Here is a 25,017-nt window from a genome sequence, read left to right on the forward strand (position 1 = left end):
AATTCCCTGTGGATTCCCTTTTTGAGGGCATCACTTCTAGCTTATATTCCAGAGCAGGAGAGGATCACCATCACCAGAGCAGAGCCGAGAAGCAGAAGCAACACGAAACCACTGAGATGGGAGTGACTGAGGGGGACACCTGGAGAATTACGTGGGGCAGCTTCGAAACTGGACGTAAACGTCAACTAGGTTGTCCTAACATCAGCTCCAGCAAAGCTCCAGGTGGGCAGCAGCGAGCACCTGTGTCTACCAAGCTGTGCCAGGTGCCGTGTTGGGCTCAGAGGGTGACCAGGCCCAACCCCGTGATCTCTCTTGGCTGGGGAGCAGCAGGTGTTGGAAGAAAAACTGGTCTGAGGTGGCTGCATCCACCTCCGATTTCCAGGAATGGTGCAGGAGAGATCACAAAAGGGGCGGGGGCACAGGCGCGGGGAGTCAGCTGATTGTGATAATAGTTATATTGTTAGGGCTGGAATGAGGAAATTAAACGATTTCAGCTGCAGAGAACAGGGAGGGAGGAACTCCAGGATGCTCCCATCTTGATCTCCCCACTAATTAACTGCCCCTCAGGACAAAGCAGCCAGAGAAATCACTGGTTTTGACATCCAGTCCTATAGCTCTGCTCTCTGCTGTTTCAGCCCGGAGTGCACACCCAGCTTCCAGACGGGCTTTAGTCTTAGCTTAGCTACGCCAGGGGGTGAGAATTTTCATCTGGCTATTTCCACAGTCAATCCTATTGCACCAGGACTGGATTGAGGAAATGGCCTCAAGTTGTGCCGGGGGAGGTTTAGATTGGATATCAGGAAAAATTTCTTCACCGAAAGGGTTGTCAAGCATTGGAACAGGCTGCCCAGGGAAGTGGTTGAGTCACCGCCCCTGGAGGTATTCAAAAAGCACATAGACAAGGCACTTCAGGACATGGTTTAGTGGTGGACTTGGCAGTGCCAGGTTAACGGTTGGACTCGATGATCTTAAAAGTCTTTTCCAACCTAAACGATTCTATGATTCGAAGATCTGAGGAGCTGTCGATCTGGCTGAGTGATCCTACATGAGACCCTGGGTTTAGGGAATATGCAGCAGAGGTAGACCTTGAAGGCCCATTTTCAGCACTCGGTGACTTTCTCATGGAGGCCAGGTCACTAGCAGCGAAGGTGGCAGCTGACTCGGACACACAGTAGTATGGCTAACGTACCACAGGGTCTGGGTCGCTGAGCTGCTTCAGCACCCAGACTGATTCAGCATTTGCAGGAAGCAATATCCCTCGTCCCGCAATACAGACAACAGATGGGAGTCAGCTACATTTTTCAGGAGCTACTTCAGATTTGCCAGCTGAGGCAGAGCATGAGTAGCCACAACCCAGGCTCTCCTCCAGGCTTCGTACCGCATTGCAGCGTGCAAACAGCAACAAAAGACGATCCATCCGGGTCTTCTTGGGTCCTCTCATGTTAACTTCATTCTCCTAGGAAGAGAGACTGGGTTCCCGCCGCACAGTTTCCAGCACGATTTGCTCAGTCCTACAATATTCTTTACATTAGCTCTACCCTGTCATCTCCCACCTTTCATGCTGAAAGACAGGGATAACACACACTGCTTCATTTTTTTCCCAGCACTCCCTTTTGCATCATGAAAAGCAGCCTCCTCGGGACACAAAGGAGTGGGGGTGTGTACATGGACATGCTCTTGCTGCTGTAGTATCTCTGGTTATTTGGGACAGACACCACTGCTGCCTAGCAAGTTACATCAGTAGCAAGGGAGAAGGCATTCAACAGCCCATTAGATTGGTTTGCAAATCCCTGATGGCTTTTTAATAACTATCCTCTTTAGAGATCACCACCTCTGCCTCCATGGAGTCCATGAATCCTGGGTAAATAACTCCCTGCTGAAGAGCAACAGCAGTACAAACTATAGCCTCACGTCTACCCATCTTTATCAGCTACTAGGCTGGTGCTTCTTTGGCCAAACACTTCAGTTAAACTTAGAGCACCATCCGTGCTGCTGTTTCTTGACTGTTTGGGTTGCTAGTTTTAATGCAGAAAAATACAGCTAATCCAGAAATAATCACTGGCTTCTACCTTGCAGCAGAAGGAAAACACAATTGCATACATGGATATACAAAAGAACTAAACTGATCAAAGGTCTTTCAAGTAGTTCAAAAACATGTATAATTTGTTACACTTGGAATCCAGACCAGACAGGGAGAGACTTTTGGTTTTGACCCACCACAGTAGCACTGTGTTGAAAAAAGTTTGTTCTATTTTAAAATGTTGTGTGCACTACAGATCGTTATCACATTCCTACCTGGGCAGATAATAGACATAGCTGGTAAGGAAACATTTCAAATTTGGTGCCATAAAAAATGATTCATGTGTACTCAAATGTTGCTCGGTAGCAATAAAAAGCAATCATGCATTCACCTTGTGAAAATACAATATATAGAAGCACTGCCCAGAACAACAGGGCGCTTCCCATTTCAAAAGAGAAGGACCTAGTGACAAGCATCTGAAGGAAAAGGATCTTTTCAGTATAAAGCTCCTTGGATTTAAAATGTTGTTAGAGGTGAAGTAAATACTATGAATCAAAACTTCCAAAAAGGATTTGTAGTGCCTGATGGAAGATCTTTCATCCTAATGCAAGACTTGGGATTTCAGAAGACCATTTATCCCATAAGTGCTGAACCTGCATGGGGGTAGGGGAAATAACCAGCGGTGTCAAAACGAGTTCCATCAGGTGTGACTCACCTTGATAGGTCAATACATCAAATAAATATCCAGAAACTTGTGGATGGGCAAAATGCTCAGAAGATTCTTGTGGTGAGGGGAGTTTGAGACAGGAGTGTATCTCATTACCCAAATTATCAACAGGAGTCACTTTTGCAAACGACACTAATAATCCCATGTCACTATCTTCTGTTACAGTGAAGCCTGCCTGAGGAAAATGGTACCATTTATGACTGACAATCTTGGTCAGACGATTGTCACCTGAGTGATCTAGTTCATCTAGGCATCGGAAAAAAATAGAACAAAAGCTGGGAAGACGAAAGTAATCAAAATAACCTGAAGAGTTAGCAAATTCTGACGTTCTGCAAATGGAGATTGAACCTGGCAGCTGAGAAGGCAACAGGAGATTTGTTGTTTGCATTGTTTCTAAAGTATTTGGGGAATCAAGTGGTAATTGTGGTCATAGAAATGCTAAAAACAAATTTTTGGTTCCTTTGTGAGTTGGCAATCAACCTGCAGCACATCTGTGTGACCACGGAAATGTAAGGACTTTTTACAAAGCCACAGCCAAAGCGTGATATTCACATGACTGAAGCAACTGGAAGTCACCTACGTGCTCTGAGGTGTGCCACAACAGCAGATAAGGTACAGCAGCCTGAGCAGCTCACCGGCGTGAGAAAGAGGGAAAGGGGAATTGCTTAGATCACAGCTGACACGGCAGCTGGAAAGGGTGAAAGAGCCAGCAAGTGTTTTTTTCATTCTTTAGGAAAAAAAACCCCAACATATGGAAAAAGTCTTCCGGAAAATAAACCAAATATGTACCTAGATGTGCATACAGAGATACACAGATATATGATGTACATCATTTATATACATACAAAAATAAAACATACAATACGTGCACCCACACCCTAATTATCTGCTATTCTTGTCCAAACTGGCAAAGGCCAAAAGTTCTCCCAGACAACACAGTGACGGAAATTGTCAGCCATGACAAAAATGCTGAGAAAATTGCTTTAGACCGTCATTCAGATACAGCAAATCAGTCCAAATGTTTGAGTTTTTAACTATTCCTCAAGTCAAAAGAAATCAAAAAATGTAAGTCACCTTGTCTCACACCCAGCAAAAAGATGCAAAGCAAAAAGTTTTGCAAAGATCAGTTGAAGACAGTTCAAAATGCTTTTAAATACTGTGGAAATCAGAGAATCCCTAAGTATCAGCTCTACCAAATTTGGCTCTGGTTGCTTTGTGGGTGCCGTTAACTTAAATGAGTATAAAACGGGCATTTTCAGGGGCAAAATCATTTTTGTCATTCCGGTAAGACGGAGGCACAATTCCAGAAAGAGAGAGGCGGTTTTGGAGGATGGTCCGCTAGTGTAACTGAGTAATTTCAGGAAATAACAGTAATGTATGTCAAACAAGTTATAAACATGCTCTCTACAAAGTGACTGGACTATAGCTCCATTGTAATGGTAATTGTAAGCACTGATGCTGTGTAATCGTTAACGCACAGGTTACAAGGCTGGTTCAAAAGGCTGATGTGCCTCTTCGGGGATTCTCCAGGTCTATCTGAGTGCATAAAACACACAAATGGCACAAGTCAGAAGAGCTCACATCCCTCCTCTAAATGGCATCTCCTATGGCACTGCCCCAGATGGCGTATGGAGCTGCATGGACCGTCGGTCCGACCCAGAAGGACATTTCTAATGCCCTGGGGAAGCTGCTTTGTAATAGGCATTTGATACAGTATTAGTTAGTTCATTCCCCCCCATCCCTCCCACCCTGTGCAACTCACCTTTGATGAAAGTTCAAAATAAATTACTTGAGGTATAATTAAGCTTAGAACTGCAGAAGAAACGACGTTTTTGCTTTGCATTGCTTTTTGTCACGGGACGGGGCTCGAGGAAAGCTCTAAGTTGTGGCTGTAGGTTTGTAACGAGCAGCTGTCACAAGGCTGTTCCTAACACGCTGTCACTTAACTGCTGGCCTCAAAAGTGTACTGCTTGCCCTTTTCAAGCATGGTATTTTGCAATATGAAGAGGTAAAAGCGGCTGTGTGTTTTGAGTCACTAACCAAACCACTTCTAACTCCAATAAGGATCGAAATTCAGTGACAGATGACTCCGAACAAGGACTGATCTGAAGGAGGCTATTCATAAAGGAAAGAAAGAAGTGAAAACCTCAGAGAGAGCTCGTTTGAGAGAAAATCTTTGGGGGAAAGGATTGGCAAAGGGGTTCCACCGTTATAATGGCAGGGGGGTGTTAGGGGCTCCTGGTCTGGCTACGGGTGTTCATTGCCGCGGTCTGAGGAAACGCGGCGAGGCTTTGGGAGACCTCGATTTCCCAGGCACAGATTGGTGAAACATGTTCCTCCTCACGGCTGGGCCGGGTAGTTCTGGATACGAACGATTTCTTTAGTTAATGAACCAGCGAAAGTGACGCTACCTCATGCGTATCACACCGGCCCGCTCTGCCCCAGAGCCCCGTCCCTCTCGCAGATTTCACCCCAAACCCCCCCCCATCTACCTCGGCTTTGCCCTTGAAAAGCACAAACCGGTCACGAAAGCCACGGACCAGCCCTCAGCGGCACTGCTGCCCGGGACGCCGTGTCCCCGCCGTGTGTGGAAAGGCGGGACGGGCTGTTCCTCAGCCGCAGCAGGCCGGGGCAGGGCTCCCCTCACAGAGCACCGGGCGGGAACGGGGACGGGGACGACCCGCCAAGGTCGTGTCGCCGGTTCCTCGCCTGGCTCTGCCCGGCCGCGGACGCTTGAAAGAGGCTTTTTCTTCCCCTGGAGCAGCGCCCGGGGAAGGGGGGAGGAAAGGGGAAGGGGCAGGAGAAGAAGGAAGGAAGGAAGGAAGGAAGGAAGGAAGGAGGGAAGGAAGGAGGGGCGGGCGGGGAGAGGCTGGCAGGGCAGGAGCCGGGCGGGGTGCTGGCTCCAACTGGAAAGGAACCGGTCCCAGCCCAGCCGGGAAGGCTGTGGGAGAGCCGGCAGCGCTCGGGGAAAACACACACGGGCTCCGGTCCCGGTCCCGGTCCCAGCAGCCGCCGCCCGCCATGGGCACGGCGCCTCGCGTTAGTCCCTTGGGGCGAGGGGGGTCCGGGCGGGGGGGATCGGGTCTATGTCCCCCCCTCCCCGCCTTGTCACCCGTGGGAGGAGAGGGCTGGGGTGGTGGGGGCTTGTGCGTGGACGGCTGGGGTCGGGGAGGAGGGGGTGAAAGCCCGGAGGTTTTGGGAAGAGGGTGATGCAGAGCCGGTTTTTGTCACCGGGGCTACCCGCTAATTCGGGGTTTGTGGCGTAGGGTGGGTCTGTGAAGACGGGGAAGATGCCAGAAGGGGAGAAAACGAGGCAGTGTAAGCAAGAAGAGGAGCACCGGCAGAAAGAAGAGGAGCGGGAGGGTCTCATCGAGTTCTACGGTTCCTACCAGGAGCTGTTCCAGTTCTTCTGCAGCAACACGACCATCCACGGGGCTATCCGCCTGGTGTGCTCCAAAAAGAATAAGATGAAGACAGCCTTCTGGTCCGTTCTCTTCTTTCTCACCTTCGGCTTAATGTACTGGCAGTTTGGGATCCTCTACAGGGAGTACTTCAGCTACCCTGTCAACCTCAACCTTAACCTTAACTCCGACAGGCTGACTTTCCCAGCCGTGACGCTGTGCACCCTCAATCCATACAGGTAAGAAATAGACTCCCAGAGCTGTCGACTGCCTTGACTTTTGCGGGTGTAGGATAAAAGCAGGTACTCTTGTTCTCCTCATGGTCCTTGACCTTCTGTAGCAGTGCCGGTGGAAAGGACACTTTTACAGGCCTTTGCTGCTGCAGGGCATTCACAGTAAGGCACCTTAGTTTAGGCAGCTCTGCTTGGTGGTGTATGTTAGCAGGCTGCACTGTAAACTGCCGCAGGGCAAAAGCAGATGCGTTTACTTCTCTCCTACAAGGATGGTAGCCTCCGGCAAGGGGCTGGATTTGCAGCTGGCAGCAGGAATGTCCTGAATCACCCCAGCAAACTTTGCCGCATGTCTTATTCAGAGCTGTTTATGTGCATCCAGCCCTAAACCTGCAGGCTCTTCTCTCCTCCCTGTATAGATACAGTGCCATCCGGAAGAAGCTGGATGAGCTGGACCAAATCACGCATCAGACACTGCTAGACCTTTATGACTACAACATGTCTCTGGCACGAAGTGACTGGTCCACGCTGTCCACACGAAAGCGTAGCTCAAGGAGCCTGCTCCATCATGTCCAGCGCCATCCGCTGCGAAGGCAGAAGCGGGATAACTTAGTCAACTTGCCAGAGAACAGTCCCTCAGTGGACAAGAACGACTGGAAAATTGGGTTTGTTCTGGTGAGATCCCTAGATATCCTGTGTCCTACCGGCTCTGGTCTCTGCCAAGCTATTTCTGTCTTGTTAGACCCTTGGCCATGCCTTTCCCTATGTAGAAGTCTGATTAATCTGCACTGGCTTTTGCTAATGACAGATAAAGGTAGAGCTGAATCCTTTGCCCAATGCAATCCCGCTCCCCAAGTCCTGTCCCTGTCCACGTGGGCCCCAGACTTGTCCATGTCAGTGCCCATCTTTTCCTAGGTAGAGTAGGGAAACCTTGTCCTTCCTGAAGGCTACATCAGCCTTGCAGTTGCCTTTGGAGAGCCATTTATTAACATCAGCCACAGTTTTGCCCAATAACAGCGAAGGGGAAAGTATTGGATGGCAGTGGGCCGTGTGAAATGTGGTCACATTTGCTCCTAGGTAGCAGCTTCTTTGCCCTAGGGTATCTGTGTTAGCATTTAAAAAGGTGCTGAAGGACTGAAGCTAATCGCTTGCCAGTTAACTGGAGTTCCCACAGGATCACAAATGTCTTTCTGGACACACCCTGAAGGAAGGGCTCCCCACACAGGAATTTAAAGTTGCTGGTTTTATACCACCACATAGAATTTATGTGCCGCAGATCACCCTGCACACCTCACTGTGACTTGCTGCCTCCTGGGTTTTACTTAGCCGTGCTCATTCACCTGGTGTTTCCCTTCCACCGAGGAGCTGCCCTGGGTTTGCTTTTCCCCATCCTGCTGATCAACTTTTAGTCGAGCGCAGGAGCCCTGCGGAGCTCTTCCACTCCCTCGGGTTCATCTCCTGCCCGTGCTGAGGGAGCACAGCTAATGCACAGGCACAGCCTTGCCTCCTGGACAAGACTTCTGTGACACGGCTGGTTTTCTCCTTCTCTTCTTAACAGTGCAGTGAAAACAACAAGGACTGTTTCCATCAGGCGTACTCCTCAGGGGTGGATGCCGTGCGGGAGTGGTACAGCTTTCACTATATCAATATCCTGGCGCAGATGCCTGATGCGAAAGCCCTGGATGAGTCTGACTTTGAGAATTTCATCTATGCTTGCCGCTTCAATGAAGCAACATGTGACAAGGCGTAAGTGGTGGAAAGAGCCCACCAAATCTTCCTGAAAACACCCCTATTTTGTGTTTGGGTCCGAGGGGAATCAAGAAACCCACATTAGAGAACCTCTTTCCCAAGGTGGGATCATGCCTTGTTCAGTTCCTGTTGTCTCAAATGATGTTTCTTGAGTCTTTCCTGTGGGTCGTGCTCACCAGGGTCACAGTTTCTGTGACCTGAAACTGGACCTTGGAGGATGGGTTTGCCTTTTCCTGCGTTTCACACAAATGAAATAGTAATACTGGTACAAACCCCAGAGTGAGTACAGATGTACAGTGTAGAAGTCTCTTTATTCTACTCTCTACAGTGGTAAAGTGGTACATATCAGCCCATGTACAGGAGGAGAAGAGAGAGTTGTTACAAAAAGACAGTAAAAAAATATCCCACTTCTCTCCTGCCATCATTGGTCAAAAAGCCCCAAAGAGGTAGTGGAATGAAACCCATCAGCATGGGAGGAGGAGGGGTAGGATGAGCAAAGAGTTTTGTCAATATTAGGAAGATTATACAGTAATTGCTAGTACTGCTAAAACCCATTTGGGCTCTCAAGAGTTAGCAGTATGAAAAACCTGGTGTAAAAACCTGTCCAGGTCCAGGATATTTTTTACAGCACATTTTAATTGCTTCTCCCTGTTCAGGCAAGTTTACATAACAAATACTGCCCATCTGCTGTAAGCCCCTCTCCCTGCAGGTGGAAAACAGAGTTGTTCCTTTCAGAAAGCCCTTCCCCTTGGTCTCGCAGTCCTTCTCACCCTGTGTGAATGTTTCTGTTCCCCTCTCAGGAATTACACCCACTTCCACCATCCCTTGTACGGGAACTGCTATACTTTTAACGACAACAGCAGCAGCCTGTGGACATCCTCGCTGCCTGGGATCAATAATGGTGGGTGAGAGGCACTCATTGGTGAGTAAGAACAGCTCAGCTCTGTTTTCCCCAGGAGTTACAGGCATCATCCTGCTGTGCTTAACGCTGGTGGTGGCAGGCTGCAGCCCTGCTCTGTCTCGCCCAAGCTCTGTTTTCACTCGTGTGGAGCTGGCTGTCTCATGGACATGGCTGTCCCTCGCTGCTGCCCCACTGAACTCTCTCTACCCCATCAGTGCCTGATCCTTATGTTCGTTGCTCCCTCTGGACCCGTGCTGGCCCTTCCTGAAGTCCCCTGTTGAGCTGTAGTGCTGTGCTCCAGAGAGCCTGGTTTTCACCTCCTCCTTCCCCATTTTCCTGTTTCCAGCCAGAACCTGTTTGTGTTCCCAAACCCCCTGAAACCTCTCTAGGCACAAACTTGAGGCTTTTCTTCCATCCGGCTCCGAGTCTTTCAATGAAATCTCTCTCAATTCCCAGTTCTGCTTTTTCTAAGCCACAGTAAAGAAATCCAGTTTTCTCTGGCCTCTCCCGGAGCCTCCAGCTTTGGCTCTGGCCTCTCTCCAGCCACCCTCCACTGCTTCCCAGCTTTGGTGCAGCCCTGGTTGATGTTTCTCTTCCTTCATTTCTTACGGACTCACTTCTAACCATTCTGCTCTCTCTCCTCTCCCGCACGACGGCCGGCCGTGACCTCCCTTGCTCTCTGACATTTCCTCAGGTCTCTCTCTGGTGGTGCGCACCGAACAGAATGATTTCATCCCTCTGTTGTCCACGGTAACGGGAGCCAGGGTCATGGTCCATGATCAGAATGAGCCAGCCTTCATGGATGATGGGGGTTTCAACGTGCGTCCGGGTATCGAGACCTCCATCAGCATGAGAAAGGTGAGGAAGCAGCAGGGGTAAGAGCTGTGGACGTGAGGTTATGGGGGAGCTTTACCTTGGTGGATAGATACAGATGGGTTGTCATGGGCCTAGTATGTATTTAAGGGAAGGGATTAATCACATGGAGTGGAGGGAGGGGAAGAAGAGCAGCTTACTGGACTAGACGAGAAGCATTTGGCTGCAATTTATCAGTGAACCATGAAATGGAGGAAAGCAGGGGGAGCTGGCATCCTGAGGAAAGCATAAAAAGCAGATACTGATGGACAAGAAGCCTGTGGCTGGGAAGCGTAGAAAGAGAACAGCAAAGAGCCAGTCGTTCTGAGTAATGACTGTTCAATATTCTAGGAGATGACTGTGCGTCTTGGGGGCAGTTACAGTGATTGCACAGAGGATGGCAGTGATGTGCCAGTGCAAAATCTGTACTCATCCCGCTACACCGAACAGGTAACTCATTATCACTGGTCCTGTGCCAGCTTGTTTCCCTACTTTCCTGAAACGCTTCAGTCCCCTAACAGCCATGCTTGTCTGTGGACTCTGTTAATAGTATGATGTGATACAGGCTGCAGTGGGTTTGGTTCCCTTGTTCACCCTTTTCCACCTCATATGCTTCCCAGGTCTGCATTCGCTCCTGCTTTCAGCTCAACATGGTAGAGCGCTGTGGCTGTGCGTATTACTTCTATCCCTTACCCGCTGGAGCAGAGTACTGTGACTACACAAAGCACGTAGCCTGGGGTAAGTGGACAGGAGGAATAGTAAAGCTCATGCCCACCTCAACCTGTTTGGTCCACCTCATGTCCCATTACATCTCCTCATTGTCTTCAGTGACCTTCCTGGTGAGGGACATCCAAAAGACACTCTTGTCTTGGATGGCTAGTCCCTCTGAGCTTGTGGAAGGAAATCTCCCCTCGATTCCCCTCGCTGTCGCCCGTCACCCTTTGTATACAGATACTGTGAGCTTACCTGGATTTACTTTCTCTGCTGCTCAGGCTACTGCTATTACAAACTCCTGGCTGAATTCAAAGCTGATGTGCTGGGCTGTTTCCACAAATGTCGGAAACCTTGCAAGTAAGTTTGATTGTCAGGCAGACTGGAAACTCTTTATTCCTAGAGGTGTTGGAAAGCATTCGCTGACCAGGGCAAATGCTTGAGTCAATAGCTGAGCTGCAACCTGAAATGATGTTTCTCCCATCAGGAAGCCGAAATGGCTGAGGAGCATCAGTGTCGGCTTGGGGGTGAGCTCCCAAGGACTGTGCAGAAGCTCAGTGGGAAGTGGGCAGAACTTCAGCATGGGAGGGAGTTTCCAGGTGTGCCTGGGGATTGAGAGACCTGGCCTTGTGGCTCCTACAGCTTCAACAGCTAACACGGCCTCTTGTCTTCCAGAATGACAGAATACCAGCTGTCAGCTGGATACTCCCGCTGGCCTTCTGCTGTCTCAGAGGTAAGGAGAGGGTATCCTGGCTCCCTAGCGCTGCTCTCACCTCCCATTTAGTCCTTCCTCAACTGGTACTAAACCTACAGGAGGTGACTGTGATCATGTAACGCAATTTATTGCACTTTCATTTCAGGACTGGGTTTTTTACATGCTTTCACAACAGAACAAATACAATATCACATCGAAGAGGTGAGAACCCCTCAACAGAAGTTGCATCCAAACCAGAAACCATCCCAGTGGAGTGTGTGTGTTGGGGGGGTCAGAGTTGAGATTAAATCACGGATGGGAAGAGATTAGGCATGGGACCTGTGGACAAGGCCAGTGGATTTGAGTCACAGTAGAGATAAACTGAGACTTCAACAAGGACTGGGAATCCAAGTGAAGAATCTGAAAAGGATCAGGTGCTAGTATGAAAATAGTAAGCCCCAGGCAGCTGCTGTATGGTCTGGAGTCAGGGTAAGGGCTCGTGGAAGAGTGGGAAGGAGAGCCACGCAGGAGCTGGTACTTAGCCAGTGAAGGATGGCACAAACATTGGGTTTCACAGTACCATCTCAGAAGTGCACTGTGAGTACCAAAGACTGTATTTAGTGCAGAATGAGGGAACAGCAGAGATGGGGAAAAGCCTCTGGCTGGTATATGTGGGAGGACAGGAGGGCAGAAGGGGACAGAGAAGACAATTACGCTTGGTGAAGAAATGCAGGGATTGCAGATTTGGGATTGCTGAGCCCCATCTTTCATTTACAGGAACGGAGTTGCCAAAGTGAATATCTTCTTTGAGGAGTGGAACTACAAGACCAATGGGGAGTCTCCTGCCTTCACGGTACACACTTTACTGCCACGTCCTCTCTAGTCACCCATTCCCCCACGATGTCCCTCCATACTGGCAGGTGTTTGTTCCAGCAGCATTGCTGGATATCGAGTCTCTTTTCCTGTGGCAGGGTGGGAAAAATTCTCCAGCACCGCGGTGGCACTGCTAGTGGGAGCAGGCAGGGAAGCAAAAGGCTCAAACGAGGGCTGTCCTCACTGCCCTTTCTCCATCTCTTGCAGGTAGTGACTCTGCTGTCCCAGCTTGGGAACCAGTGGAGTCTCTGGTTCGGATCCTCTGTCCTGTCTGTGATGGAGCTTGCAGAGCTGATTCTGGATTTCATCGCCATCACCTTTATCTTGGCCTTACGCTGGTTCCGTTCTCGGCAGCAGCTCTCTCCACCGCAACCTCCTCCAAACAGTCACGATAACACTGCTTTCCAAGATGAGGCACCAGGTCTCAGTGCTCCACACCGCTTCACCGTTGAGGCTGTAGTGACCATGCTGCCATCCTACAACAGCCTGGAACCACGTGGGCCGAGCAGGGATGGTGAGATGGGACACGAGTGAGGCAGTGGCTTATTCCACAGTTCGGATGGGTGGCAGTTGGAGCAGAGGCTGCACACTTTGTCTGTGGGACCTGCATTTCCTTCTTTCTGGGGTGCTCTACCTGGACCATAGCAGAAGACTGCACTGTGGTTGGCCTGGGTTCATTGCTTTTACTACTATAGGTGAATTCTTCAGTCTCATAAAATATTATCGCTCTGGGGATCCCCAGGGATGAGAGTTGATCTAGTGTATGTATGGGGGAGATGTCCACTTGGTTTCCTTACACTCCTTGCGTGTGCACACCTACATGTGCATGCATGCTTTCTTTTCCCTGCAACAAGGATGCTGCCACAGTTCTGGTCTGTTGTTAATTAAAGAGGTTTGGCAGGCGTGACTGGCCTCCTCTGTGGTACGACAAGGGACAGGAACGTAGTCTCTGGGGTACAAGTCTCTCAACAGGCTGAGCTTTGTTAAGCTTTCCTTAAGGTTGGAAACTGGTTGCTCTTTTCCTAGTTCTTAATGTCCAGCTCTGATCCCAAGACCAAGCCACCCACCCTCTCCTCTCCCTGAGGAGAGGCTACTTGTATAGCCCTGAGAGATTACAGCCACTGACATAATCTCCATCTATATTACACACAATACTCCAGGGAGGTGGTCGATGCTTGCTGCCACTCTCAGGTCAGGACAAAACACCCCTGGCAGAATGAGGTCTCCCTTTTCAAGCTGCCTATGTGGCACTGGTAGATCTTAGCTGTACAGTAGTCTCCTTCCTTGTGATATACTGTACACACATACGTTCAGCCATTTGACCGTTTGCTAGAGTGTTGGGGATAAACTGATCCCTGCGTAGGAGCTATGGAAACTAAGTGGCTATGCACACCCTCAAAAACATCCCAAACAGTATCTCTTGCAGGATCTCATGGCAGGAAAGAGGATCAGAATAGCACAGGTCACACAGTGCCTGCTCTGCTCCACTCTTCTCTGGCTCACCCACAGAGGCTCTGCTGAGGATTGTGAAGCACAGAAGTGCTGCAGGCTTTAATCTAAGATCCTTTCAGGGAAAGCTTTAGCCTATTGGAATGGACCACATAAGCAATCAAGGCCAGGACAATGATGGTCCTCTTCCCAGGAACGAATTTGGGGGTCTTTGCGTGAAAGCACACATCTTATTTCTTGCAGTAAGCTTGCCATACTGTTTTTTACAAATACTCAGACCTCTGCTGCAATGGTATTTACACAGCACTTTATGGGGTATCAAGAGAGCAAGGGTGCTGTCCTTAACAAACAGGATTATCCACTTGACCGGACACAAACACAGATACCGGAATTTAAGCATATCGTTTAGGCAAATAGCTGTGGTACTATGTACCCAATCACACTGGAAACAACCTCTTCTGAATTTAAAAACTAGTTAATCATAACAAAAGAAAAACTTCAAATATTTTAAAAATTAAGGTAGATGCACTGCCCTTGGGAAGATGGAGGATTTTACTGCAGTATATAAACTGTTGCCCAATTCTTCCCTTTGAGATGCTAAACATATGCTTGTTGTACTGCTTTTGCCTCAGTTACCTAAATGCACTTTTCACTTCCCAGCAGAGAGTGATTTTCTTCCTCCTCACAGACATGAACGCTGTATTCTTTATTACACAAATATTCATGGTTTTTCAAACTTTACCCCAGTGCTCAGCTGATGACCCTTGTTTGAAAGTGAAGATGATGTCTCTGCTGGGAATAGGAGTGAGCGATTCAGGGGGTGTCCTTCAGCAAGGGGAGCAGCCCAGCAGGAGGGAAAGCCCTGCAACCACAGGCACTTAGAGCTGTGGGAACATGTATTCCCGCTGGGAGGCTCCCAGTGGAAAAAATCAGGACCCCTACAAACAAGAAAAAAAAAAATCCACTTTCTGTGTTTATGGGAGATTCTTAAGTGAAGTAAAAACCTGACACTGGACACAAAGGTGTTTGCTTCACAAAACCACCTCCAAATCAAGAAAGAAGAAAGAGCAGGTTCAACTTCTAAAACAGTCTCCGTATATCATAAATGTACGATGATTCATATGGTGAGCATGATCTTTCCTGAATATCCAAAGAGTAAGACACGATTCCTCACATCACATGGAACCTTGTGATAACCATAAAATTGATGTGACCCACTGCATCACACGTAGTTAAGTGGGTAATTAAAGGAAGATTAATCAGATGCATAACTACTTGAAACATTAAATTCTCTTCAACATCATAAAGAAATATAGCTGTAGAAGGTGGTGATGTATTCCCTAGGGGAAGCTTGCACCATATTATCTCTCTCTTCTGTAAAAGTGTTAAAATGCAAAAAAAAAATTAGCTTTGACTGATGAACTCAAAAGTAATGGCCCCATTCTGGGTAGCTGTAAATCCAGAGTTAAAAGCCTGTACAAACATGAAGCTGTTATACTAGCCGATAAATAGATTAGCCCTCCCTGTCCTGAGGATCAGGGCAAAAATTGCCATCTTGGGAGAAATCAGGTGATCCTCCCAGGAACATCCCTACACTTCTTGTAGGCTGACAAGACCGCAAATTATCAGCTCAACAGATGTATAGTGAGCTTGGTCTGGCTGAAAACAAGAGGTGAGTCCAGCAGTGCTGGAGAGAGAGTGCAGAAAATGGAGTATTTCACTGACAATGTGAAATATTAGAGAAAAGGGAAGGAAGTGTGCATTTAGAGTGATCTGTAGGTCAGCAAAAGGCAAATTAAAGATCTAAGCTGGGGAGAAGGAGAAAGCTGAGGGGATGTAAATGCTCCGTGGTCATAGGTATGTTAGAGGCATAGCGCAGTTATTTGGAGGACATGGAAAACATGCAAGGAGCAACTGTAGGTCACAGGACACTGAAGAAAAGCAAGTTGTGTCTTTTTGGACTGTGAGCATCTGTCATGCAGGGAGAAGGCAGAGAAGTAGGAGTACAAGTGCTCGAAGGGGGAAGGGAAGTGCAGGAGCTAAAAAATAATTTTGTGGGCAAGTTGGAGTATTAGAGTGGTTTGTTTTGCAGGAGTAAGCAGCACAGAAGTGGGTAGTTCCACATGCTTAAGGAGAAGAATGAGGATGAGAAAAAGGAAGGGGTTTACAATGGGGAAATTACAGAGGAAGAAGAGGGATGAGTGTCTAGGAGCTTAAAAACATTAGCAGAGGATTTGTGGAAGTCTTTAGTACTGCTGAAATACAAGGAAAAAGAGGTGAGCTCTTTTGGGATGTGGAACAGCCCGCAGAGACAGGCTACAAAGGGCCCCAGTGTCCGTGGGACCGCAGTGGTGGCAGACATCTGCAAGTTGATAGAGGGTTAAGAGCATTTGGAAGTCCATGTGCTAGCAGAGAAAAGGGATACAGCCAGCCTGGAAAATACAGGGACACTGAAGTTTGAGGGCTCCAACTGAGATATGATGAATTTGGAGGCTCTGAGAACCTCTACAGAAATTTGGAGTGGAGTGGGACTGGGGGAATGGAAAGAAGTATTGGAAGAAAGGAAAGAATGGGCCAGCCCCTCCAGGAAGGAGAAAAACTACAGAAAGCTAAGCAAGGATGGTTGAGAAGGCAGGGAACACAAGGACAGAGAGCCATGGGCAGGCATACCCTGCTATCTGCTGAAAACTTGTTCCTTAAGAGTGTGACAGTCACAATTTGACAGATACCAAGACTTTTTTTTTTTCCCCATAAGAATTAAGGTAATAGAGGAAATGCACAGAAGTACAACATAAAAGTGTCTACAGAAGCTAGAAAAAACGAGAAAACTACCACTTCAGAAAATAAGCAATACATCCACAAGAAAAAAACTCTGCTTGCTAGAGTGCTTAGAGAAGCTGGACAGATAGGTGCAAGGTTTGTCTGCACAGACTGAGGTCAAACCTAGAAAGAATTTGAGGAAAGAGTTCCCAGGCTCTTGGCACAGGTTCAGTAAAATCTAAGGAGTGGAGATGCGCTACATCAAGAAATGAGAAGGGCAGCAGTGCTGCTAGTGAAAGGACAGAGGGGAACCACAGAGATCAGGAACACGCTGGAGTGGTGGCTGTGTTCAGTCTTGTAGTTCTTTATACTTACCAACGTGCAATATTTAAAGGGGTCTTGTGAGCACAAGAGAGGAAAGCACCTTCAGCTTCCAAGTACATGTTTAAAGGCAATGAACTAAAAAAAAAGCTTACTATCTGGAGATTGTGGCAAATTTATTAAAAAAATAGTATAAGGGCTTTTGGAAAAGAAGCGTGGCAGGAGAGAACATGAAAAGAAAGAGTCATTTTGGCCTCTGCAAGAATCAGTTAGTGGGTCTACATGCTGAAGGAAAGGATGTTATGGGGCTGTTTGTATTGGAAACCTGGGGAGCAAAATAAGGGTGTTCCAAGTAACTCTATCTCTGACAAAAAAATAGCACAAAGATTATCAGAAGTATGGAGGCTGAAGTGCAACTTTATTTTGGCCTGCAAACGGGAGAAGTTTTGTGAAGGGACCCAGTTACTTCTTCCAAGAGGAAGCATCACAGGTAACCTGGAAGAAACACTGGGCTGAACTCAGGTATCCAAGAGACACCGCTGAGTTGCCTATTTTGTAAAATATATATCCTTACCTCGTACATCTCTCAGAGAGTAATTATTTGCTCAGAGGTCAAACGAAGATAAAACCTCTGTACTTCCTCACTATTGCCTCTCTTCGCCAAGTTAAGGCTTCCAACCCCAGTGGATATGTCAGAGCAGAGACCTCCGTCACTTCACAGGGAAGCTAGGTCCCTTAAACAAGTGTTGATGCTGCATTCCTACTCTGAAGAAAAATCTTGTCTTCCCCACTGTCATTCAGTTACTCTCCAGCTGAGACAAGAAAACAACCCCCCCCACCACTGATGAGAGCATGCAGCCTACTTTGATCAGTGCATAGAAACCTCAGGGAAGGTCAGAGCAAGGCCTAGGGCATCTAGAAACGTGAAGGTTTAAGACATATCCGTTTAAGAGCAGTATACTTGAGGCTTTTCCTCCCCCACCAAATCCGAAGGTGTCAGGATGAAGCAGCTGCTATGGGAGCTGCATGCATAAAGGCAGAGCTTGGATTTCTAACTAGACGTATGAAGAACTACTCTGCCAAAACCTTGGCCTTGCTTTTAGTGCACATTTAAAACCATGTTTTGTCCAGGATAGCAGACTCTGCAGGAGCAGCAGAGGTGCCGACGCTCACCTTAGCTCACTCAGAAGATGAGTTCCCAGCAGAGCATGGTACTTTAAATACCTACCGGAAGATTTACGGTTAGACATGCAACTCTGCAAACATGCACAACATTGACTCATGAGTTGGGCACAACCCTGGGGCAACTCTCAGCAGCATCTTCAGCCCCAGTTCTGTGCTCCAGAGCAGCTGGCCAGCTTTGGAAAGCGAGCATTCAAGTCCCTACATTTGGCTAGTGACCTGCGAGACTGTGTAGTCAACACTCTGGAAACACATCTGTTCCAAGAAAAAGTTTTTCCTATCCCCCTACATGAACAAAGCTGGGAACTAATAGGAAGACAACACACAACTTGGCAGGAATTGTAGCATGACTGGTTCATTCAGGTTGCACAGGCCTGATGTGTGCTGAAGTTTAGACCGTATGTGCTGCTTTAATCCACCAGCCAGTCCAGGCACCCTCCTTTCCCAGGAAGGCTTTCATCTTTCAAAGAATTAGCCTGGCTGCACTGCTCCAAATCCACCATTGACCACACATTGTTCTGGCACGATTTTGATGATGTTTAAGACCGGGCAAAGACTGATCGTAAGGGAACCACAAGCCACAGGGAGTACTGCTTTACAACCTGAAGTTTGGAACAGCAGGGGCAAATAAGGGCACAAGTACCTCATTTTAAAATAAGTCCACACTGGACAAAGCTCTGTCATTTCTTTTTAATGAGTTTCAAGTGTACAGTGAAGCAAAACAAGGGGGCACTTACCTTTATTCCAGCCATGCTCCAAGATATGCTGTGAGCTACTCTTGGAGGTCTTTATCTGGATCCTGAACGTATGTGCCAACACCAATGGAGAATTGCTTTCTGGTCTTAAGGATCCTAGGATAGGTTATTGAAACCCAAAGGCAGCACAGCCTGAGGAACTAGAGCTACCAGTAACACACCCTCCGATGCAGGGGACTACCTCCTCATGCATTACACAGCGGGTAGACATTTGGTGGCTGGAGGTAAGAGTTGGCTTGGGCAGCCTCTTCCAGAGCTGCTGGTTCATACTTCGTGTTACAGACTTACCAGAGTCAGTCCAGCACACGGTTCCAGTACAACTGGAACTACCATCATTGCAATGGAAAACCAGCCACTGCTTTGAGGGCCAGAACTTCAGGTGTGTGTATAGTATGGAAGTGACAAAAAAAAAAAAAAAAAAAAAAAAAAAAAAGATGTTCCAAAACCAGTTTGGTATCCCAACCCCTCCCCACCCACTGACAGACCAGACAGACTCAGTAAGGTGGCGAATTATGTTTCTTAGAGACCATTAAAAGTACATGAGCTGATTAGTATAACATGCCAGAGGAGATTACAGTTGTGTTTATAGAGGAAGGAAATAAACTGCACGTGCGTGAGTGGCTGTAATGCTGTGGACAGCAGAGTCCCTTGCTTTTACTCAGAGGGCCTTGGTGATTTTTTTTTTTTTTTTGCCCATGCATAGAGACACAAGGGAGGGGAAAGGGAGCAGAAGAGGCAACATACAACATTTAAGAGAAAGAAATGGAAGAGACAGCCTAGGGGGACCTCAGCCCCCAAAGGAACAGGAAGAATGTGGCACCAAAGGCTTGTTTAGAAGAGTTCAAGAGAATTGCTGGTCTGTGGGCCTCAAGCTTGTATGCCCACCCCCTAAAATGATAGCAGTAAGTAGTACAAGCAGGCCCTGGCTCCTCTTCAGTAGATGCACTTCTGACCATCCATCACATCTGTTCCACAGGGAATTATTAGGGAAGTGCTCAGGCGACGAGGGCTGCTTCACTCCAGATCTTCACCTCTGCCCTCACCCAAGGTGGAGAGGGATGGAATTGCAGGGAGATGAACTCAGTGCAAATGAAATGCTGGGGCATGGAAGTGAGCATGCAAAACCTAGCCCCTTCCCAGATGCCCAGTGAGGAGGAAAGGGGCTTCCCCAGCACACCCAGTGAAACCAAAAGCATCTGCCCTTCCCATCTTTGCTACTTCACTCCCACCTGGGAACTCCAGTGATGTTCTCCCCTGCCTCCCCATATCCCCTTAAGCCTAAGCAGATGCCAGTGTATTCTAGAACCGAGGCAGAGCTTCCTAAACTAAAGGAGTTCCCTCTTCCCACTCTAGATGACAGGCTACAGCTCAGCTTGTAAAAAAGAAAAAAAAAAACAACAAAAAACACTAAACAAACGACAAGATGCACATTCCTCAGAAGACTGCAGAAACCGAGGAACAGGGCAGCTCACTTAACCCCAGGTTTGACAACACATTCAAGCAATTCACAGCTCTTGTTATTTTTCATGGAGGAGAACAAGGGAATTGCTTACAGAAAGCCGCAGCATTCCACACTGCAAGTTTACTTCCAGCAGAGACCACCTTGGATCTAAATTCAAGAGAACCCATAGCAAGTAGGAAGATTTCAGTTTGATAGGCAAGATTTCTAGAGATCTAAGCTGCCAAACTGGGACATCTGATGTCACTTTGCAATACCCGTGCCAAGGGCAGCATTTTCCTTTGAATCCCCTAGCTAGCCATTCCAAGTATTTTCTAACTCCCGCTGAAAGTTCAGGCTTTGTGGCAGCAGAAACAGAACAGGTATTCTTAATCAGAAAGCTGTGTGGCTCATTCAGTCTCATCAGGAATACCTCCAGTCTCCTTCACAACTCCATCTATGTAGTGCATTTCCTTTGACATTCAACCCAGTAACACAAAAGCAAAACACCCATTCCCATTCTGCCACTACCCCAAAGTCTTCCAGAAAGCTACAAGACAGTAGAAAGCCACAGGGTCCTGGCTTGTGTCTGCACAGATGAAAGGAATATCTGACACCCCCCACCAGACTCCTTACTGTTGTTCTTTTGTTCCTTCTGGCAGGAGATTTTACTCCCACACGTGCCTTTTAGATAGTAAAAAAACCCTCCTTTCACTTAAGTGTTTAGTCTGTTGCACTTGACTGAGGTAATCATGTAGGCTCTCCTTTATAATAACTGAAATGGCCACGTTCGGACAGCAAGTCATCTGAGAATAAGGACAGGCAGAATAAATCATTTAAGTGCTCATCTCTCCATGGCTAGAGAAATCTACATCACTACATCTAGCTCAGTCAGATGGCTCACAGTCACTGACCAACACAAACTAGCCTTTATTTCAGAAGCTCAACGAAAAGCTTAAGTCATGCTGCCACTCTTTTTAGGCAGAACACTAAAGAATCTCACATGCGGAAGTCCTTCATCCCCAAAGGCACTGCGTTAAGGCATTCTTATTTTGCTAGAGTCCATACAGGCACTATTTGAGAAGCTCACACCCAAAAATAAACCACATAAATTCCCTGCAGAAGAGCAGCAGCAATAGCTACCCACTCCTCCTCTACTTCCCTCTCCTCAAAACTCAGATGACCCTCCCTAAAGCTGCAGCAGCTGTTGAAGAGTCTAACCATGTTCAGTAGAGCGCTTCAGAGTCCTATACAGAAGACAAATCAAAACCAATAAAGAAATCAATGAACAAGCTAGGTGGAAGGGAAGGGAAGGAAAGATTCAGGGACAAGAAGAGACAGGCAAGGTGACAGGGGACAGTAGGTTGCAGACTGAAGGAGCCACATTCAAGTAAAAAAGTAGACTGGAGACAAAGCAATAGGGGAAAAAAAGGAAAGAACAGAAGGGCAAGTTACACCAAAGGTGCCCCCCGAGACCTCCAAATCGCCCACCAGGGAAGGGACTTGCCAACCCACCCGCTCCAGGGCAAATGCCCCTCATACTTACGGGTTTACCTGACCTGGCAGAGAGAATTTCCCATCTCTACAATGATGGCCACCCCCAATTCTTTCTGTTACTATGTAAAGCATACCATTGCCACAATAAGCGTGGGAGTTCCAGCACCCCCACCTCCCTTCCCCAAGGACTGAAGTTAACACTTATGCAATCAAGACCCTCCAGATCTCAAACCAAAAAGTTTAAAGTACTCTAGAGTTGGTGCTTCTCCACTTTTGATCCTGGGCATTTTGGTACTTACTTACAATCACCACCACCACAATGGCACCAATCACTCCCATCATGATCATCATCTGGAGAGAGAGATTGGCAAAGAGTAATACTCAGAACAGATTGACAAGTTCACATATTCCCTGACAGCCAGGGAACATAAGCCAGACCCTGAAGGTAGGACAGCCAAGGCCTCAAAGTCTTTCCACAGTGAAAGAATCCTAAGCATTTGAAATTGTTATTAAGCCCCAACTATCCTCTCAAAGCCCTGCAGGAGACGACCAGCCCAATTTCCTTCTGATGAAGGAGGTCAGGGCACTAGGAAACTCACCTTGCAGTTCTTCCACCAGTACTTCCTTTTGAGTTTTGCTGCGCTACTTTCAAATTGTGAGGCACCGGCCTGAAGTGCATCTGCCCGGTCATCTAGCTTTGACAGTTCCTCGTCTCGTTGCAGCACCTTGTCTACATTTACACACATTATATCAACCACCTGCAGAAGGAAGAATAGTAGCAGCAGTTGTATTGGCAAACAGAGTTGAAAAAGTAAGAGGAGTAACTTGGCCAATAACTAACACTGAGATACTAACAAGTGAAAGCTCTAAACAAGGAAAAAGGGTCAGGATAAGAAACAGTTTTCAAGTCATTGCCTACTTTAAAGTGGGGGGAAAAAACCCTAGACCCCATGTTAAAGTATCAGTTCAACTACACTTAAACCAGGTCCTTGGCACCACATTCTCATCACCCGTCTTTAAAAGCTCTCAAATCCAGCAAGTCTAAGTCACTCCCTTCATGAGAGTAATCATATGCTCACTCCCCAGTAACTGCAAAAATAAGTTAGAGCTACATGTTGCTGCCCCAGTGAGGCATAAAAGCGTTACTGCATGTCAGCAGCCACGCCCACAGACACTGACCCTGGAAAGTCAGACAAGATTCCCCCCACATCACACACTGAGTCTGCACACAGACTGTTCCCTTGAAGCAGCAGGCAGGGATTAAGATCCAGCTGTTCTGGATGCTGTATAGCTTTATTTCCGTAACAGATGCACGCTAGGAGGTACCAAAAATCTAACAGGCCCGCTCCTTAGAAATCCTATCTGGAATTAAGCAGCTTTTAAACATAAAGCAATCTCTCCTCCAGCCTCTTTATAGATCTGCCATCACCTTTTGAGTATGAATGCGTTTCTGGCATTGGCATGACAAGAGCATCCACCCCCTCAGCAACAGGCGCCTGTCAAGAACATCGCTGCTGCAGAGCGGTAGGAAAAAAAGAGCGCAGGCAGCCTACGGGAAGCCAGCACGGCTGGCAGGGTTACCAACCTCCTTCATTTGGGCCTGCGTCTGCTGCAGCCGACGGTTACTGCTCAGATTGGTGGCTTGTCCGGAGGGGGCCCCACCAGGGGCTCCCCCTTCGGGGGCGCCGGGAGCAGGTTGCTGAGCTGGATCAGACCTAAGGAAAGACAGAGATGGGTAAAGAGAAAAACCCAGACACTCAAGAGAAAGGACCCCCCACACGCACACTCCCCAAAAATCCACCTGAACCCCAGTACCCCCAGGGCTGGGGCAGTGCTGGCTGTTGCCCCGATGGCCTGCACCCTTCCTAGACCCCCCCACACACCGGACAGGGATGGGGCGAGCGGAGGGGAGAGCCCGGAGCAAGAGCAGGCCCAGGAGGGCAGCGGGGGAAGGCCAGCCCCGGGCGGGGGGGGGGTGGGCGGTGCCCGGCGCTGCAGCCTCCCGGGAGCCGGGAAGGGGACCCGCAGCGTGCCACAAGCACCGGGACGAGGCTCACGCTAACGGGGAGACACAGCGCGGGGGGGGGCACGACGGGGACACGGCAGCCCCCGGACGGCTGGGCGCAGCGGTGGCCGCCGGCCAAGTTGACAGCGGCAATGCGCCACTCGGACCTCACCGGCCAGGACGCGGGGGTCGTCTACGCTGGGCCTGTTCCCTCCCGTTCCACCCACACCACCCCCCCCCCCACGCCACGGCCGGGCGGACACTCACATCGCGGAACCGGACCGGGAACCCCCCCCACAGACACGCCTCAGCACGGAGCTCCACACCCCGCCAACTGAAGTCGCCGCCGGGGGCTCCCCTACTTATAGGCGGCGAGGCCCCGCCCCTAGAGCCAACAGCCACTCACAAGCGGCCGCAGGGAGGAACAGCGAATCAGCGCCCCCTCCGGATTCCTCGGCAGCCAATCAGCGCTCCGCCCCCCCGCCGGAGCGAGGCGCACTGTGATAGACGGCCATTTAGCCGAGCCCCGCCTCCTCCCTCGCTCCCGACTTTCTACGGGACAAGCCCCGCCCCGCCCCGTGACTCACTCTCGGGGTCGCCCAATGGGAGCAGAGCCCGCCCCCGCCCGGCGCCCCGCCCCTGCGGCCGGACCGGTGGTGCGTCCCCCTCCCGCCACCCCCGGGGCTACCACGGCCCCTCTCCCGGTCGCCAAATGGGGCCCGGGCGGCCACCGGACCCGCCGCCCACGCCAGCCCTGAGGGAAAACCCCCTCGCCGCCATCCTCCGTTGGGGTCACGGAGGGCCTGAGACCCGTCCCCGTTGTTTTCCCGGTTCGAGGCCAGCCCCGCGGCAGTGCCGTGAAGGCTGCGGAGCGGCTCCGTAACTCCCACCTCCGTAGCCTGTTGGCTCCAGTTAAGCCGCCGGCCCCTCAATTAAGAGATGGCGTCGCTGGCCGGCTTCCACCCCACCACACGGCCTCAACAGGGACACCAAGGAAGCGGCCGCGGCCCGAGCCCCTGCTGCCCACCGGCAGCCCCAAGAACAGCTACTATGCGTTTGGTTTGTTTTCCCCCTCTAAAGATTTTTTTTGAGAAGCCTGCTGGATCAGAAGGGAGGATTCTTCAATTCGGGACAAACGGGGAGGCGGGAGCACGGCGGAACAAGAAATCTCCCTGTACGGCGTTTGGCATGGTGAGTGGGGTGAGGAGCAACTGGTTCACACCTTTTCCTTTCGTAAGGTGATACAGGCCATTTAATAAAAGTTTTTAGCGTCAGATCCGATAGGTTAGTAGATACACAAGACAGGTTATAAATTATAGCCTGGGAGCCAAAACACCACAGCTACAAGAAAGGTGAAGACTTAAAACAGGGTCGTGACTACAGCCAGGGGATTTGCAGATAGGACTACTGGGGGTTAAGAAGCAACCTAGCACTAGCCTCAGCGGAACTGAA

At 49.0% G+C, this 25,017-nt stretch overlaps 2 protein-coding genes and 1 long non-coding RNA gene across 10 annotated transcripts; 1 reads left to right on the top strand and 2 right to left on the bottom strand.

Annotated features, from left to right (window-relative positions):
* Positions 1–4,845: 4,845 nt before the first annotated feature.
* LOC128145291 (uncharacterized) lies at positions 4,846–5,413 on the bottom strand. Its single transcript, XR_008236415.1, has 2 exons — positions 5,240–5,413; positions 4,846–5,108 (listed from the first exon to the last, which is right to left on the bottom strand). It is a non-coding gene; the product is annotated as an uncharacterized LOC128145291 (long non-coding RNA).
* Positions 5,414–5,597: 184 nt separating this feature from the next.
* On the top strand, positions 5,598–13,065 carry SCNN1A (sodium channel epithelial 1 subunit alpha). Its single transcript, XM_052794477.1, has 13 exons — positions 5,598–5,786; positions 6,014–6,387; positions 6,798–7,053; positions 7,937–8,124; positions 8,928–9,028; positions 9,723–9,886; positions 10,232–10,330; positions 10,501–10,618; positions 10,873–10,951; positions 11,267–11,324; positions 11,452–11,507; positions 12,063–12,138; positions 12,366–13,065. Exons 1-13 carry the CDS (start codon positions 5,769–5,771, stop codon positions 12,690–12,692), a joined length of 1,914 nt encoding a protein of 637 aa, XP_052650437.1. The 5' UTR covers positions 5,598–5,768; the 3' UTR covers positions 12,693–13,065.
* Positions 13,066–17,529: 4,464 nt separating this feature from the next.
* Positions 17,530–23,906, bottom strand: VAMP1 (vesicle associated membrane protein 1). 8 transcript variants are annotated; one of them, XM_052794481.1, is made up of 6 exons: positions 23,833–23,906; positions 23,146–23,275; positions 22,160–22,318; positions 21,860–21,911; positions 18,608–18,721; positions 17,530–17,912 (listed from the first exon to the last, which is right to left on the bottom strand). In XM_052794481.1, coding segments are annotated over exons 1-6 (465 nt in total). In that variant the 5' UTR covers positions 23,835–23,906; the 3' UTR covers positions 17,530–17,904. The 8 variants fall into 8 exon arrangements, with proteins under 8 accessions (XP_052650441.1, XP_052650446.1, XP_052650439.1 ...); XM_052794479.1 differs by lacking the exon at positions 17,530–17,912 and adding an exon at positions 17,920–18,472 and having other exon boundaries at positions 18,608–18,706; XM_052794478.1 differs by lacking the exon at positions 17,530–17,912 and adding an exon at positions 17,920–18,472.
* Between the last annotated feature and the right edge of the window lie 1,111 nt (positions 23,907–25,017).

This window comes from Harpia harpyja, chromosome 8, assembly GCF_026419915.1.
Source record: "Harpia harpyja isolate bHarHar1 chromosome 8, bHarHar1 primary haplotype, whole genome shotgun sequence".
In the NCBI taxonomy this organism is placed as follows: Eukaryota; Metazoa; Chordata; class Aves; order Accipitriformes; family Accipitridae; genus Harpia; species Harpia harpyja.

Bases quoted from the DNA above. Each gene is read 5' to 3' on its own strand.
- SCNN1A (XM_052794477.1), top strand. The intron at 9,029-9,722 runs GTGGGTGAGAGG...ACATTTCCTCAG, and splicing joins GCTGCCTGGGATCAATAATG to GTCTCTCTCTGGTGGTGCGC. The intron at 9,887-10,231 runs GTGAGGAAGCAG...TCAATATTCTAG, and splicing joins CCTCCATCAGCATGAGAAAG to GAGATGACTGTGCGTCTTGG.
- VAMP1 (XM_052794478.1), bottom strand. The intron at 22,319-23,145 runs GTTGGTAACCCT...TTCCTTCTGCAG, and splicing joins CGCAGGCCCAAATGAAGGAG to GTGGTTGATATAATGTGTGT. The intron at 18,722-21,859 runs GTAAGTACCAAA...AACCTATCCTAG, and splicing joins TGTGGTGGTGGTGATTGTAA to GATCCTTAAGACCAGAAAGC.